A 13,745-nucleotide genomic window follows, 5' to 3' on the forward strand; every position below is an offset into this window, starting at 1 on the left:
ATATTCTCGTAATACTCTAAGGAGAGAAAAGTATCCTAATTAGGTGAAATCTCATACGTCTTCTTCGTTTAAAGTCTTCTTTGGGATCAAGAAGCGTCTAGTAGTACCAGCGGTGGGAAACTAGAATCGTATTGTTATTTTAGGTTTCGATTATTCATTTTTTAACTAATAGTATAGTTGAACCTTGATATCACCTAGTTATCTTATTATGTGATCCTTTCTTCTGATATAATTTCTCTCGAACTAGATCAAGGATTGACGATTTCAGATATGATATTTGATTCAAGATCTGAAGATAGGACTTGTGATCATCTATTGTTAACTTCATTCTGTGTATGATAAATCATGCAGGAATCAAGTTTTTTGTGTTAGTTACTTTGAAGACGGAAGATTAGAATATTAGAAATTTTCTTTTTGGTATTATGATCTTTGTGATTATACTTCGTGCAAACTTGATTGATTGGGATCCGAAAAGCTTGTTTATCTTGATAGACCTTTTATAGCCTGTTGCATAGATCAACGATCTATCACTTGGGGGTCCTCTTCAAAATCTGAATTTGATAGATTATAAACTAAGATTGATTATCTTTGATAGTCTTTATATCTTACTTGATCAAAACCGATACAAAGGAATTTATGTTGATTATAAGAAATAACATTTGTAACTCAATATATCTCGATTAACTTGTAGATTTAGGAGATTGATAGAGTGGTTAATGAAACATATTAGTCCTTTACTATATTGGAATACGACCCAAAATAGTTGAGTGCTAGAAGTCTTTACAGCAGGTGGAGAAACTTAAGATAGTTGACTTTATCTTAGGATTCACGTGGATATACCGGATTGAGTATTGTATTGTTCTTGTGTATTCACTGAATTGTTAACTCATCCAGAAAGAATCATTAACTTCTTACTCATAAAACCATTGTCATGTTTCCACTTTGGGGCTTGCTGCATTCCATTGCAAATACTACTACAATAATATTTACATATATGATAAGAAAATCTTCCTGTTATTGGGGGTGGCTGGGGGGTGGAAGGCTACTGCCTGGAAAACGACGTGAATTATCCTAGTTGATGCCGAATTTATCTCATCTTGATGTTTAACATCATAAGAAAATAATAATCAAGTTTCTCCTTCAAGAAGCCATGCATGATTGTAATAGCGCGTGTGTCATTTAAAAACACCTTAAGCATGATCATTAGTTGATTCAAATATTCCGCTCCTTCAAGAAGAAAATACCAATCAAAATTTCTGAAAGATACTGCTCCTGAACATACTAGCAAAAGAAAGATTTTATTCTCTGAGTATAGTTATTATAATAGGGGAACGTCTTTTCGAACCTTAAAATGAGAGAATTTTCCTAAGGCGTGCATGCAGTAGATAAATATGTGATCTTAATACAATTGTTATTGGTGACACCTTCAAAATATCCACTGATACTATCATCGATGATTTTGGTGTTAAACCACAATTTATAAGGGAGTGTTATTAAAAGAATGATTGGTTAGTTTGGAAAGGAGTGATTCAAGCAGAAAACCAGTTTCTCGCAAAATAAAAAAAAATATTTGGAACTGCGGCCAAATACTCGAAAATGTGAGCTTTATTTGCCACAAGTAAATGTTTGCAATCCTGACACCCGATAATGTACGCGTTATTGGCAACAAGTGGAGTTTGCATATAGTAACCTGATATGGACTAATTATAAAGAAGCATATTCCCTGTATTAGATACAGATGTCTGCATGAAATTCTAAAGGTTTCATCTATCGTCAGAAACACCATGTCATGTCTATTCACTAAAGTTTAATCGAGCCTTGTGTGGTTTCGAACGATCTGGACGAATGTGGTCAAACCTCTAAGTGAATACTTATTAATCTAGGAATAATGTGGTCAGCTATGGATTTGCTATATTTAACGCATACAATATTAACATGATTTGAACTCCTCAAGAGCTCTCCAAAGCACAAAAAATGCTTAAAGCAGGAATTCGAGATGAAAATCCCGTAAAAAAAGATTTCAGTCTATATTGGTTGAACATTGTTATTAACATCCCACTAATTTTGTCAACCATTAAGGTTCAGACATATATAAATAGACAAGCTGGCACAATTGCAGTTGTGCGGTCTCTTACCTTTAAGATTGATATATTACACTAGAGATGTGTAAATGATATATTTGCTGAAATATGTTATACATATCTGGTATTTTGGGTTTGTTGTAAACACGTAAGCCCCGTTCTACCCAGCACCTATACCGAGACATTAGTCCGAAGAAAAGTTCTCTCATCTTCCTGGTACTACTATGCTTGATCTATTTAATAAAAGATCGGAAGATATCTCTCTCATAGAAAACCAATATTCAGACTGTTGAGTCTTGATTTTTCATCACAACAGCTAAACAGGTTCTCCAAGCCAATGGTTTTGTTCGGACAAAGCTACTGGAGAACAAAAAGCTCGCACAATCATACAATCGTTAAGAAATTGCACAGAGGATGACCAAGTTTCTCAAGTAAAGGAAGCCACTGAAGGCATTAAAAGATGGTTCGTGTCCTCTATGTGCAGTATTATAAATCACAATGATCAACTGATACGGCTACTCATCATGGGGGGTGAAGCCGCGGAAAACTACGGATATTGGACATTGGACTCTTACGCTTTATACTATTTTTCCTTAGTCAAGGTTTTTCCCTCTAGGTTTTCCTTGTCAAGGTCTAACGAGGCATGCAAATCTAATGCTATTCATAGTTCGAAATGTTGTACTCTTTTTCTTGCACCCTGGTCTTTGTCCCTCTGAGTTTTTCCGTGCAAGGTTTTAATGAAGCAACATCTACGGGTTTATCGTTCTGAGTACTCATGTTTTCCTACATTTAAGTTTAGTCCCTCTAAGTTTTCCTGGCGAGATTTTAAATGAGAGAACAATCTTACATATATATCGATGGATTTTCTTGAGATGAGGTTATCGTACAACCGCCTGTATTATCTGGTTCAGGTATTTACTGCTCGGGACTTTTCTTCATAAATTTTTTACGGAGTGAATGATTTGCATCGTCGATATTGTTGTGAGTTCCCATCTCTCAGATTTTTCTTTCCCAAATAATTTTCCTGGAGAAAGTTTTGGTGAGGCAATACTTTAGAGTAGTACAATCCAAAGGGGAGTATTATAAGACACATGGGATATGGTGGCTATCCACTTGGCACCATGCCTAAGTTAGTTACACCAAGCAACTTGTATAAGCAACTTGGACACAAATCATTTCCGCTATTTTAGTGGTCATGTCTCTGCATTGTACCCGGACAAGAATAGAAAATGACCCCAATTTTCTTCCAAGAACTTATTTTGACTGTTAGTTAGGGAAGTGCTTAACTCTTCTTTAATTCCTTGTGTTTTGTTGATGGTACATCTACCTCCAATTACCGCTACTAGTCTAGGGAGTTCTGCATTCAAGCTAACAACTAGAGACTCATCACGTGTATGGATTTGTTGATGGTGCAGCTACTACTATGTTCTTCACTCAACCAAATTGAAACACTATATAACCTTATCAAATTGTTAGACTTTTCAACACTAAACTTGCAATGAGCTCCACAGTTGATGAGAAAAGTGTGCATAAAGAAAGTATTTCGAATCAGCCAGAACATTTTATGCGCTCTGAAAATGAGACGCCGGAGTGTATCCAAGCTATCGAGGGAATTCAAGTGCCCGTAATCTCGTTATCTCAACCAAATAAAGATGTATTACTTCATGAACTTTTAAAGGCATGCACTGAATGGGGAATTTTTGCTCTTACTGACCATGGAATCCCGCAATCTCTCCTTGAGCAGCTTCGATTTGTAGGCGAGGAGTTCTTTAATCTGAGTGAAGAAGAGAAACAGAAGCATGCAAGTAATCCTTCCTCGGGAAATTTCGAAGGCTATGCGACCAAGATGGTTAGGAATTATGGCGAGAAGATTGAATGGGTAGATTACTACTTCCATCTTATGCATCCTCCTTGCAAGGTTAACCATCAAACTTGGCCGGAACACCCTCCTTCGTACAGGTGATAGTACTAGCTCATATGTTTATATCCATTTCTATTTGTTTTATCCATGACATCTGAACTGGGGTATTATGCGAAATGCAGGAACGTGACAGAAGAGTATACTAAGGAAGTTTTGAGAGTGAATTTCACAATTCTTGAGTTGCTTTCTGAGGGGCTTGGTTTAGAAGATAAAAGCATTCTGAAGAGTAAGTTGGGAGGAGAGGAAATAGAGTTAGAGATGAAGATAAATATGTACCCACCATGTCCACAACCTCAATTGGTTTTAGGGGTTGAACCCCATACTGATATGTCTGCTCTCACCATTCTCGTCCCAAACGACGTCCCTGGCCTCCAAGTCTGGAAGGATGGCAACTGGATTGCCGTAGATTGCTTGCCAAATGCTCTCTATGTGCACATTGGTGATCAAATTGAGGTAATTCGTAATTCCTTACAACCCTTCCATCACTTACATACGCTACAATGCTACTTAATCCCACCCCGATAGGCGCAAGAATAAAATGTATTATAGAGTTATGTGCTACCCCATTAGAAGAATTGAAGCAAGGCCTATTGTTTATGTGAATTACAGATTGTTGAAGTTGTATTAAATGCCAATGTTGTGGTTTCAGGTGTTAAGCAACGGAAAATGCAAGAGTGTCTTACACAGGAGCTTAGTGAACGAGGAACGTACGCGTATGTCATGGGCGGTATTCTCAACACCACCACAGGATGCGGTTATTGGCCCTCTTCAGTCACTGGTGAACGATGAGAACCCATCCAAGTATTCCAGCAAAACCTTTGCTGAGTATCGATACCGCAAGATCAATAGACTCCCGCAGTAATATGAATATTTCTATGTTTTTCTTGTGTGCTAGTAATATTGTCCCTCTCCTGACTCTGTTGTTTACAGTTTTGAGGGTATAAATGAGGGTTTGGTGGGTTGTGTTACTTGTGTAATATTATTACCTCCTGGTGCTTTTAATGTTTTCTTTGAACACCATGCATTTTTAGAACACCGGTGTTGATGGTGGATTTTCGTCTAAGGTTAAAATTGTAAAAGCCGAATTTAATAGGCTAATATCTTGTAAAGGATAAGGTCATTTGAGTGATGAATACTTCTTCACTTTATTAATTCACCTAGAATGGAGCATGTGGCAACAATCCCTGTGAATTAAATACACCCAGAACGGAGCATGTAGCAACAATCCCGATTTTATGTGGATTTATAGCATTATTAAATAATGCTTTATTAGCCTTGTATTTCCTGTGCTGTTCCCGGAAACCCTCACTGTTGATGCGGCATGAGGACTGAGTGTTGCTCCTAACAGGGTAACACGAATCTCCGAGTGTCAATAGTGAGGCATGCACGAAATGCCCGTACATGCTATCTCTCGATGTGTTATACTAGCCCGATTGAGCATTCCTCTCGGTGTGTTATACTAGCCCGATTGAGTATAATCTGGACTTCCCGTGCCAGTCTCGGAAATAATCATGACCACGCAGGTTGGCCGTATGATTCGATAGCCTAGACGATCCTCAGTAGGAGCAGGCTATCACCACAATGACTACCAGCGGCCCGGTTATGCCCTGGCTGGTCGAACACATGCCTTACCCCCAAATAGCCGCCAGGTATGGAGTGGCTAGCATGCGCAAGACTATCAAAAATGGTCTTAAAATAAGTCGCGACCGTCCAACTTCGCAGGCACGGTTGGACGGCTTGAATTGTCCCGCGATCAATTGGTGAAGTGTTGGTACGCCCATTGGCGGGCCCACTTTCCACCTACCTGATCGGTTCTCCCACAGCCAAGCTATGGAGCAATAAACGATTGCCCAAACATGGCTGGAGTGATGCTTTAGGAAACCGTGGAAATCCAAATTGATCACGACCATCCAACTTCGCAAGCATGGTTGGATGGCTTAGATTACACCCAGAATCGTCGGTCAGGTATCACCATGCTCACCACGGGCCCAATGTGGGTCCCACGTGGTCGGCCAGTCCATACGAAGAACATAGCATGCAAGTTCGTCCGTCCAAAGTAGCATGCGCGCAACCAACATAAAACCCTAATTAGGGTTTGCGGCATATTACATGTCGTAAATTGATCACGAGCGTCCATCTTTGCCAGCCTGGATGAAGGGTGCAAGAATAGACTAAGGAGGTCCAAAGAGTATCTACATGATCACCGTGGGCCCGTATACCTCTATGTCCGACCGACCAGAGTAAGGCAGGACCAGACTCCTCGATTCGTGCGCCCAAAGGTGGCATGTCACGCCTCCTTAAGGAATCCTTTGCGACACAGGATTCCTATTGAAAACAGATCTCAACCACTCCTCTTTTCCGGTCGAATCGAGTGGTTTAGATCGCACCTTCGCAAGACAAGCTAGCATGGACGTGAGCACCGGTGGGCCACCTCCATGTAGGACCAATCGGTCCCTCCAAAATCGTCCCCTAAGCTCGAATTCGATTGAGCTGAAAGTGGGTGCTTGCGCACCTCCCAAACCCTAATCCAACGGTCGCAGATGGGTCGCAATCCATCTCGTCCGTCCAACTTCGCTAGCTTGGACGGCCGGCCTAGGATAAGAGTTAGTCGACCAGTGAGGCATCACCATGATCACCGTCCGCCACTCTTCCCTGTAGAGTGATCGACCAAGGCATGTCTCTCCCAAGCAGCCTCCAAACGGTCACTCGAACATGGCTGGACGTGATGTTGTTTTAAGACGCTTAATTCGTGACTCACTCTGTTAAGCTTTAAAACAGCGATGTTTCATGCATATTGAATATATTCGATGCATAACATGCATAGAACACACGATATTTTATGAATATCGACTTTCCAAAAAAACTTAGTTATTTAACCTAGCACCGTATGCTACCTTTTGTGGGTCCCACGATCCACACACTCGAGACATTAATCGTGTCACAAACTGGGGGATACTTACTGGGGTATTGGTCTGGCGGTCTACAGCGGGCGCGTGCAACGCGCCATCACAAGAACGTGTCAGGAAGACATGGACGGTTAGTGATGATGGGAGAAGTGGGCTTATACCCGATCGTGTGACAGTCACTAGCACGACTCCACTACTCCATCACTCCACTTCCCACGAGAGATGTGGGTTAGGCTCAATGACTTGTATAAATAGGTTCTCCTCCCTATTTCCAAAAGACAAGACAGAAACCAAGTGTTGATACAACGTATTCAAACACATGGAGCTTTGCTTACATTATTGCAAGCCAGTTCGGTATTCTGATACAAGTCATAAACAACCAACACCTTCACGATCTCAACACCTTCTTCGCTTCCCTCCCTAAAATCAACCCCATCTCCTTGTGACCGAAGCAAGTCTGGAACGGCCATTTCTTGGTTTAGGCCAGAATTGTACTGATTGATCTCTCGAATCAAAAACACTCCCGTGCAGTGCATTTGTTTAGGATTTATATTCATTTCTCATCCACACACCCCAAATTACCAAAACTAGCAGAAATAGTTTTCACCCATAAACAACTGGATGACAGGGATTCCGACAATATAGCTAAGATTTCAAGCAGTTATTTCATATGTATTAAATGTTCGGTGCACTGTATGGCAAGAGTTTCCTACGTAGAACAATGACCGGGCAATATAAGGGAATTATCCCAAAGATTAATGTTTAGTCTAATGCATGACAAGACTTGCCAACTTAGTCTTATCTTAACATACAAGTACAAGGGAAACGGATCCTTTGCACAAAATCAATCTTTCATTTTCATTGCAAATCAGAATTTCGTAAGACATGGATCTTGAGATCTTGATCTCATCCTCACTAGTGGCGACACTACTTTTGCTTTCAAGCATTCACAACTTTTATAAAGCAGAAGGTCGCATTGTGTCAGAAGAGGAGGATTTGGAGTTGGACAGACAACTCAAAATTCTTAATAAACCACTAATCAAGACCATTGTTGTAAGATTATACTACCTTTTGATTTTTTTTTCGAATTATATCCTGAAATGTTTTATTTTTAAAACTCCGCCCAAATCGAGCTACACAGTATGCATTTTTCAGTATTCTGCCGTAACAAATTGAGCTACACATGTTATTTCATAGGCTACAAATGGTGATATAGTTGACTGCATAGACATCTACAGACAACCAGCTTTCGATAATCCATTGCTCAAGAATCACGAACACAAGGTAACACTATTACCCTGTAATCCATGTGAATTTGCAACTATGAAAACCATGCTATGCCCCCTTAAAGCCAAACCCCTATCATCAATCCAGTCCTATTGGACTTCAATTGGGATTCGCAGCCGCACACCATTGTGCGCCAAATATAGTTTATTTGATTGCTCGGCCATTTTCTAGGCCAAACAAGATAATCATATGCAGGACTGACTTTACTTTCTACTAAATTCTTATACAGGTAAAACGTATAATCAAACAAGAATTATTACTTAATGAAGCAAACGCATCCAGTAAAAAGATCTCAGTGTTGGAGCATTATTACAATGAAAGTCATTGTCCTTTCGGGACAGTGCCAATAATAAGGACTACAAAGAAGCAGTTGGTAAATGCTAAGCGTTTCTCCCAGCGAATGAAACGCAGTGGCGAAAACGCTGTTTTCAAACCTACCGGTCGCACCCATGTAAGTAATGATCTGTTGTTTTAGTTTAGGTGTTATTTGTGATACATCAAGGGATTTGCTTAATGAATTACTCTCTAATTTTATTTATTTCTTCATTTTTGCAGTTTGTTTCACTTGAAACAAGCTATATTAAAAATAAAACTTACTTAGGAGCTTGGGCACAAATTCAAATAAAAAATCCAGATATGGCACCGGATCAATTTACTACGGCGCAGATATCAGTACAGAATGGCCCCGGAGAAGATGTAAACAGTATAGAGTTTGGATGGGCAGTAAGTCATCTTCCATAAATGTAACTTGGTTTTTAGTTTTCTTGTTCAGAATTCATCCAACTATTTCATGTCATACTAAAATTTTCAGGTATACCCAGAACTATTTAGCGATGCAGATACTCGAATATTTGCTTACTGGACGGTATGATTCAACATTGGTTCCTAAGATGTAATTGGACGACGAATATGTTTTTGATTATTTTGCATTAAGAGTGCGAATTCTGAATGTACCACAGGGTGACGGGTATAAAAGAAGGGGATGCTTCAATATGCTTTGCAGCGGCTTTGTACTAGTTAACCATGAAATTCCGCTTGGTGCATCTCTTGCAAATACCGGAAGAGCATTTCTTGGCTCTAGGGTCGTTCGGGTAAACTCCAACTTTAAATCCTCTTACTCGGCATTTTTAACTAGTTTTTACTAAATGCAGAAATCGCAATTTTATTTTCTCAAGTTCCCAAGCTACAATGTTACTTTCATTTATTTTACTCCGTCAATAAACATTCATTAAAAGGCAAAAAAATGTACAAAAGCTAAGGCCGTATCTATCTAACTAGCCAATTTACTTTTAGAATCCTATTATTAGGGTTTCAAAACTGAGTCTTTTGGGGGCTGCATAGAGTCGTCAAGTAGTATATAGCAACCCCTTATCCTACTATTTTCAAAATGACTAATGTATCCTTAATTAAGTTAGTGCTAATTAGGATGATTAATTACATTAATTAAAATTAGTGAAAAGATTATACTAATTGTTAGATCAAACTTTTAAAAATCAAAACTCCTTTTATTCTTTTTGGAAGGGAGATTTTGATGAAATTTTTTAAAAAAATTTAAAGAAAGTGAAAAAACATATCCTGAAAATAGTTAGGAGAACCTTATAAACGTGTCTCATTTACAATGTTAATTGATTCAAATCCGTTATTAATCATAAAAATTTGGATTTTTTCAGGGGTTACGGCCGTCATATATTATCAACCCAGTCGAAATTAACACTTTACGGCGGGGAAAAAAAACTCCCGGTCGAAAGTATTTATTTTTTACTTTTTTATTTTATTTTCAGAACAACTTACGGCTAGAAAACTCAGTCGTACATACAAGTTACGACAGGGAAAACCTTATCGTAACCCAACTTCTGTTTTTTTTTTCTTCTTTTTTTTTTTTTTGTGATAATCAGAAACACATACAGCTAGAATATTCTAACCGTAAACATACATTTACGGCTAGGATTTCCTAGTTTCCCAGCCATGTACCTGATTTATGACTAAGAATTTAACATGTCTCAGCCGTAATGAGCCTGTACTCTATTTGAAAATCGAGTATAAAATTATACTCATTCTAAAATAGAGTATATACTCTTTTCGAAATCGGGTATAAGTGATACTCTTTCTAAATTGGAGTATGAACTTATACTCTTTATGAAATTGGGTATAAAATTGTAGAATCGAGTATGATCTTACATTCTTCATAAATCGAGTATAAAGTGCTACTCATTCTAACATCGAGTGTAAATAAACTAGTCGAGATCGGGTATAAAATTAAAACTATAGATATTCATTCTGGAAAACCTAGCCGTAACTGATTCTGGAAAAAAAAACACTTTCGGCTCGAAAAACCAAGCCTAAACATGTACTTTCGGCTAGGAGAACCTGGCCGAAAGTAGGCCTCTGTTTTTTTTTTTTTTTTTTTGTGCATGATTATCAAAATTACTCACGGTTGTGAAATCCTAACCGTAGGTACTTACGAATGGGAATTATTATTTTTCCAACCATGTATCTACTTTACGGCTAGGATTACATATTTTTTCATCCGTAATATATGATTTACGGTTGGGAAAGTAAGAACTCCCAGACGTAACCGGGTTCAGAAACCTTTTTTTTTAGCCGAAATTCATCGAATTGGGTTTTTTTAGCCATTCAAAAGAAAAAATAAATGATAGGTTTTCTTGGTTTTTTTTTTTATGATCATCATTTTCAACATGATAAAATTATGAGCATCATCTTTATCATAATTTATGAATGAGAAGAGAAGAAGAAGGAGAAGATAATTGTTTTGACTTTTTTTTATGATCATCATCATCATCATGAAGTATGATCATCAACTTCATCATGATTTGTGAACGAAAAGAGAAGGAGAAGGAGAAAATAATAGTTTTAGGTTTTTCTATGAACATCATCTTCATCATGATCATTATCTTCATGATGATTGATGATTGATAAGTGAAGGAGAAGAAGAATTTTGATTTAAGTTTTTTTTTTTAATGAATAGTTAGATTTGGGTACCGGTAATTTTGACTTTTCAAATGGATTAGGTCCCATATCCAACTTTGGATAATATAATATTTAAAAGCACCCAAAGTCCTTTGGTTTAAAGCCCCAATAATAGGATTCTACTTTTAACTGTATGCTCGCGATCTTGAACAAACATGTACATGACAGGATCCCCAACCGGACGATGGCTGGTGGCTGTACTTGCTCGATATAAAAATTGGATTCTTTCCTAAACCAATATTTACTCATCCCGAAGACGAAGCTACAATTATAAAATATGGAGGATTAGCAAACGCAGAACCTAATAAACCATTTCCACAGATGGGAGCTGGCAGTTTACCTGATTTTGATTTTGAAAAGTCATGTCACTTTACCCATATGAGAGTCTATGACAAGAATGGAGAGCCGGGTGATTTTGACCCAAACATCGTACAAATGAGACATGATGCGTCTGTTGATTGCTATGATCTTGCATTTTATGGGCGTAACCACACTGGGTGGGGTTTGACTATGTCCTTTGGGGGACCTGGTGGTAGTTGTTAGTCAGAATCAATTTTTCTCATCGTTAAATCACAATGTAAACGACTTTTGACCTTTATATCGTCGCCGGTATAACCATCCCAAATTTTAATATTACTCTACTAGACGAGATCAATTATTTTAGCATCGTATTCTATAACTTAGACAAGAATGAAGCTTATGTAAAATTTAAAAGTGATTGCTTTTGTCCCCATAATTCCAACAGAAACCGCAATAAATTGTAGAGTGTAAACTAGTACACTGCCATGGTACATACCTGGGTTCGATTCCCGAGTGGTAAAGATCTTTTACAGAAGTGGTTTATTATCTGCTAACTTAATCTGGGCTTGGTGGCGGAAGTCTTCATGTGCTTGCACTATCAAATGGTCGTAATCTTCCCAATCATCGCGATAAGCTTCTAAGGTGGTTCTTTTTTTTATTGACAACTGCCTCGAACATTTGTTTTCTCCATTCCTCTGAAAGTGGAAATCCACATTCTCCAGCAAGCCAATCACTGTACTCAAACCGTGTAGAAAAAACATCCGATGAATATGTTGTTGAAAATAGTTTATTGAATTGAAAACACAAACTTAGGTTTTTACCAAGCGTGGCTCTGAGGATCGGCGATTAATGAGTCAACTCGGTTTTCATTTTTCTCTAATTTTTTCCTAAGTTTAATTCTGCAATCCATAGATTTTCCTTGAAAAAGCAGGGTACAACAACCTCACCCAATATTTCGATTAGCAATCTGTATGGACAAACTCCATTATACTTTCAAGAGAATCAACTAGACTCAATCTTAACAAAGTATATCAAAGAGTTAATATCTCTCTTTCTCGATTCAATTCTTACTCAAGCAAATAGTAATCTGCGAGTCTAATTGAATACAAGAGAAATCACTTGAACGGTACCAAAGACCAATGTTCAAGTATCAACAATCACTTTCAATCAAGAACCAAAGGTCGGATCTCCAATTGATTGATTCTAACGCACAACCTGTGATATTTCAATTATATAACAAAATATAATGCGGAATAAAAATAACACAGACACCGGAATTTTGTTAAACGAGGAAACCGCAAATACAGAAAACCCCCGGGACCTAGTCCAGATTGAACACACATTGTATTAAGTCGCTACAGACACTAGCCTACTACAAACTAACTTCGGTCTGGACTGTTGTTGAACCCCAATCAATCTCACACTGATACAAGGTACAGTTGCGCTCCTTACGTCTCTAATCCCAGCAGGATACTACGCACTTGATTCCTTTAGCTGATCTCACCCACAACTAAGAGTTGCTACGACCCAAAGTCGAAGACTTTAATAAACAAATCTGTATCACACAGAAAAATCTACAGTAATAGATAAATCTGTCTCCCACAGAAATACCTACAAGTTTTTTTCCGTCTTTTGATAAATCAAGGTGAACATGAACCAATTGATAACCCGGACTTATATTCCTGAAGAACAACCTAGTAGTATCAATCACCTCACAATAATTTTAATCGACGCGGAGAAAGAAGATATTGTGGAATCACAAACGATGAGACGAAGATGTTTGTGACTACTTTTATATCTTGCCTATCGGAGATATTAATCTCAAGCAAATGGTTACGATTGTACTTAAAACGATAGAATCATAAAGATCAGATCACACAACTACGAGAAAGTAGTATCGGTATGGCTTCACAATCCCAATGAAGTTTTGAAGTTGTTAACCTGGTTTACAAGAAGAAACCTAAGGTTAAAGGATAATCGACTCTAGCTAATACAACTAGTATCACACATAGGTGTGGGGATTAGGTTTCCCAGTTGCTAGAGTTCTCCTTTATACAGTCTTTCAAATCAGGGTTTGCAATCAATGTTAGCTTGGTAACAAATCATTCAATATTCGCCGTTAGATGAAAACCTGATTAGATTCAAGCTAATATCTTTCAACCGTTGGATCGAAAACTTAGCTTGTGTATGGGCTGTCGTAGGCTCAAAAAATTATTAAATATATTTCCCACTAATTAACTGGTAATATAGCGGTAGTAAGAG

At 38.1% G+C, this 13,745-nt stretch overlaps 2 protein-coding genes across 2 annotated transcripts; both read left to right on the forward strand.

The window, feature by feature from the left end:
• The first annotated feature begins 3,425 nt into the window (after positions 1-3,425).
• On the forward strand, positions 3,426-5,158 carry LOC113361278 (flavonol synthase/flavanone 3-hydroxylase-like). Its single transcript, XM_026604570.1, has 3 exons — positions 3,426-4,040; positions 4,125-4,455; positions 4,652-5,158. Exons 1-3 carry the CDS (start codon positions 3,580-3,582, stop codon positions 4,862-4,864), a joined length of 1,005 nt encoding a protein of 334 aa, XP_026460355.1. The 5' UTR covers positions 3,426-3,579; the 3' UTR covers positions 4,865-5,158.
• A 2,635-nt stretch (positions 5,159-7,793) lies between these two features.
• LOC113359471 lies at positions 7,794-11,726 on the forward strand. The gene is made up of 7 exons (XM_026603096.1): positions 7,794-7,961; positions 8,106-8,192; positions 8,425-8,646; positions 8,751-8,918; positions 9,007-9,060; positions 9,155-9,286; positions 11,352-11,726. The coding sequence occupies exons 1-7, from the start codon at positions 7,794-7,796 to the stop codon at positions 11,724-11,726; spliced, it is 1,206 nt and encodes a 401-aa protein (XP_026458881.1).
• Positions 11,727-13,745: the final 2,019 nt, after the last annotated feature.

This window comes from Papaver somniferum, chromosome 3 (genome assembly GCF_003573695.1).
Source record: "Papaver somniferum cultivar HN1 chromosome 3, ASM357369v1, whole genome shotgun sequence".
Classification (NCBI taxonomy): domain Eukaryota; kingdom Viridiplantae; phylum Streptophyta; class Magnoliopsida; order Ranunculales; family Papaveraceae; genus Papaver; species Papaver somniferum.

What these genes read in the sequence shown, in the direction of transcription:
- LOC113361278 (XM_026604570.1), top strand. Translation starts at nt 3,580, where the DNA reads ATGAGCTCCACAGTTGATGAGAAAAGTGTGCATAAAGAAAGTATTTCG. An exon ending in GAACACCCTCCTTCGTACAG is followed by an intron (nt 4,041 to 4,124) that starts GTGATAGTACTA and finishes TGCGAAATGCAG; the next exon opens with GAACGTGACAGAAGAGTATA. An exon ending in ACATTGGTGATCAAATTGAG is followed by an intron (nt 4,456 to 4,651) that starts GTAATTCGTAAT and finishes TTGTGGTTTCAG; the next exon opens with GTGTTAAGCAACGGAAAATG.
- LOC113359471 (XM_026603096.1), top strand. Translation starts at nt 7,794, where the DNA reads ATGGATCTTGAGATCTTGATCTCATCCTCACTAGTGGCGACACTACTT. An exon ending in CACTAATCAAGACCATTGTT is followed by an intron (nt 7,962 to 8,105) that starts GTAAGATTATAC and finishes GTTATTTCATAG; the next exon opens with GCTACAAATGGTGATATAGT. An exon ending in AACCTACCGGTCGCACCCAT is followed by an intron (nt 8,647 to 8,750) that starts GTAAGTAATGAT and finishes TCATTTTTGCAG; the next exon opens with TTTGTTTCACTTGAAACAAG.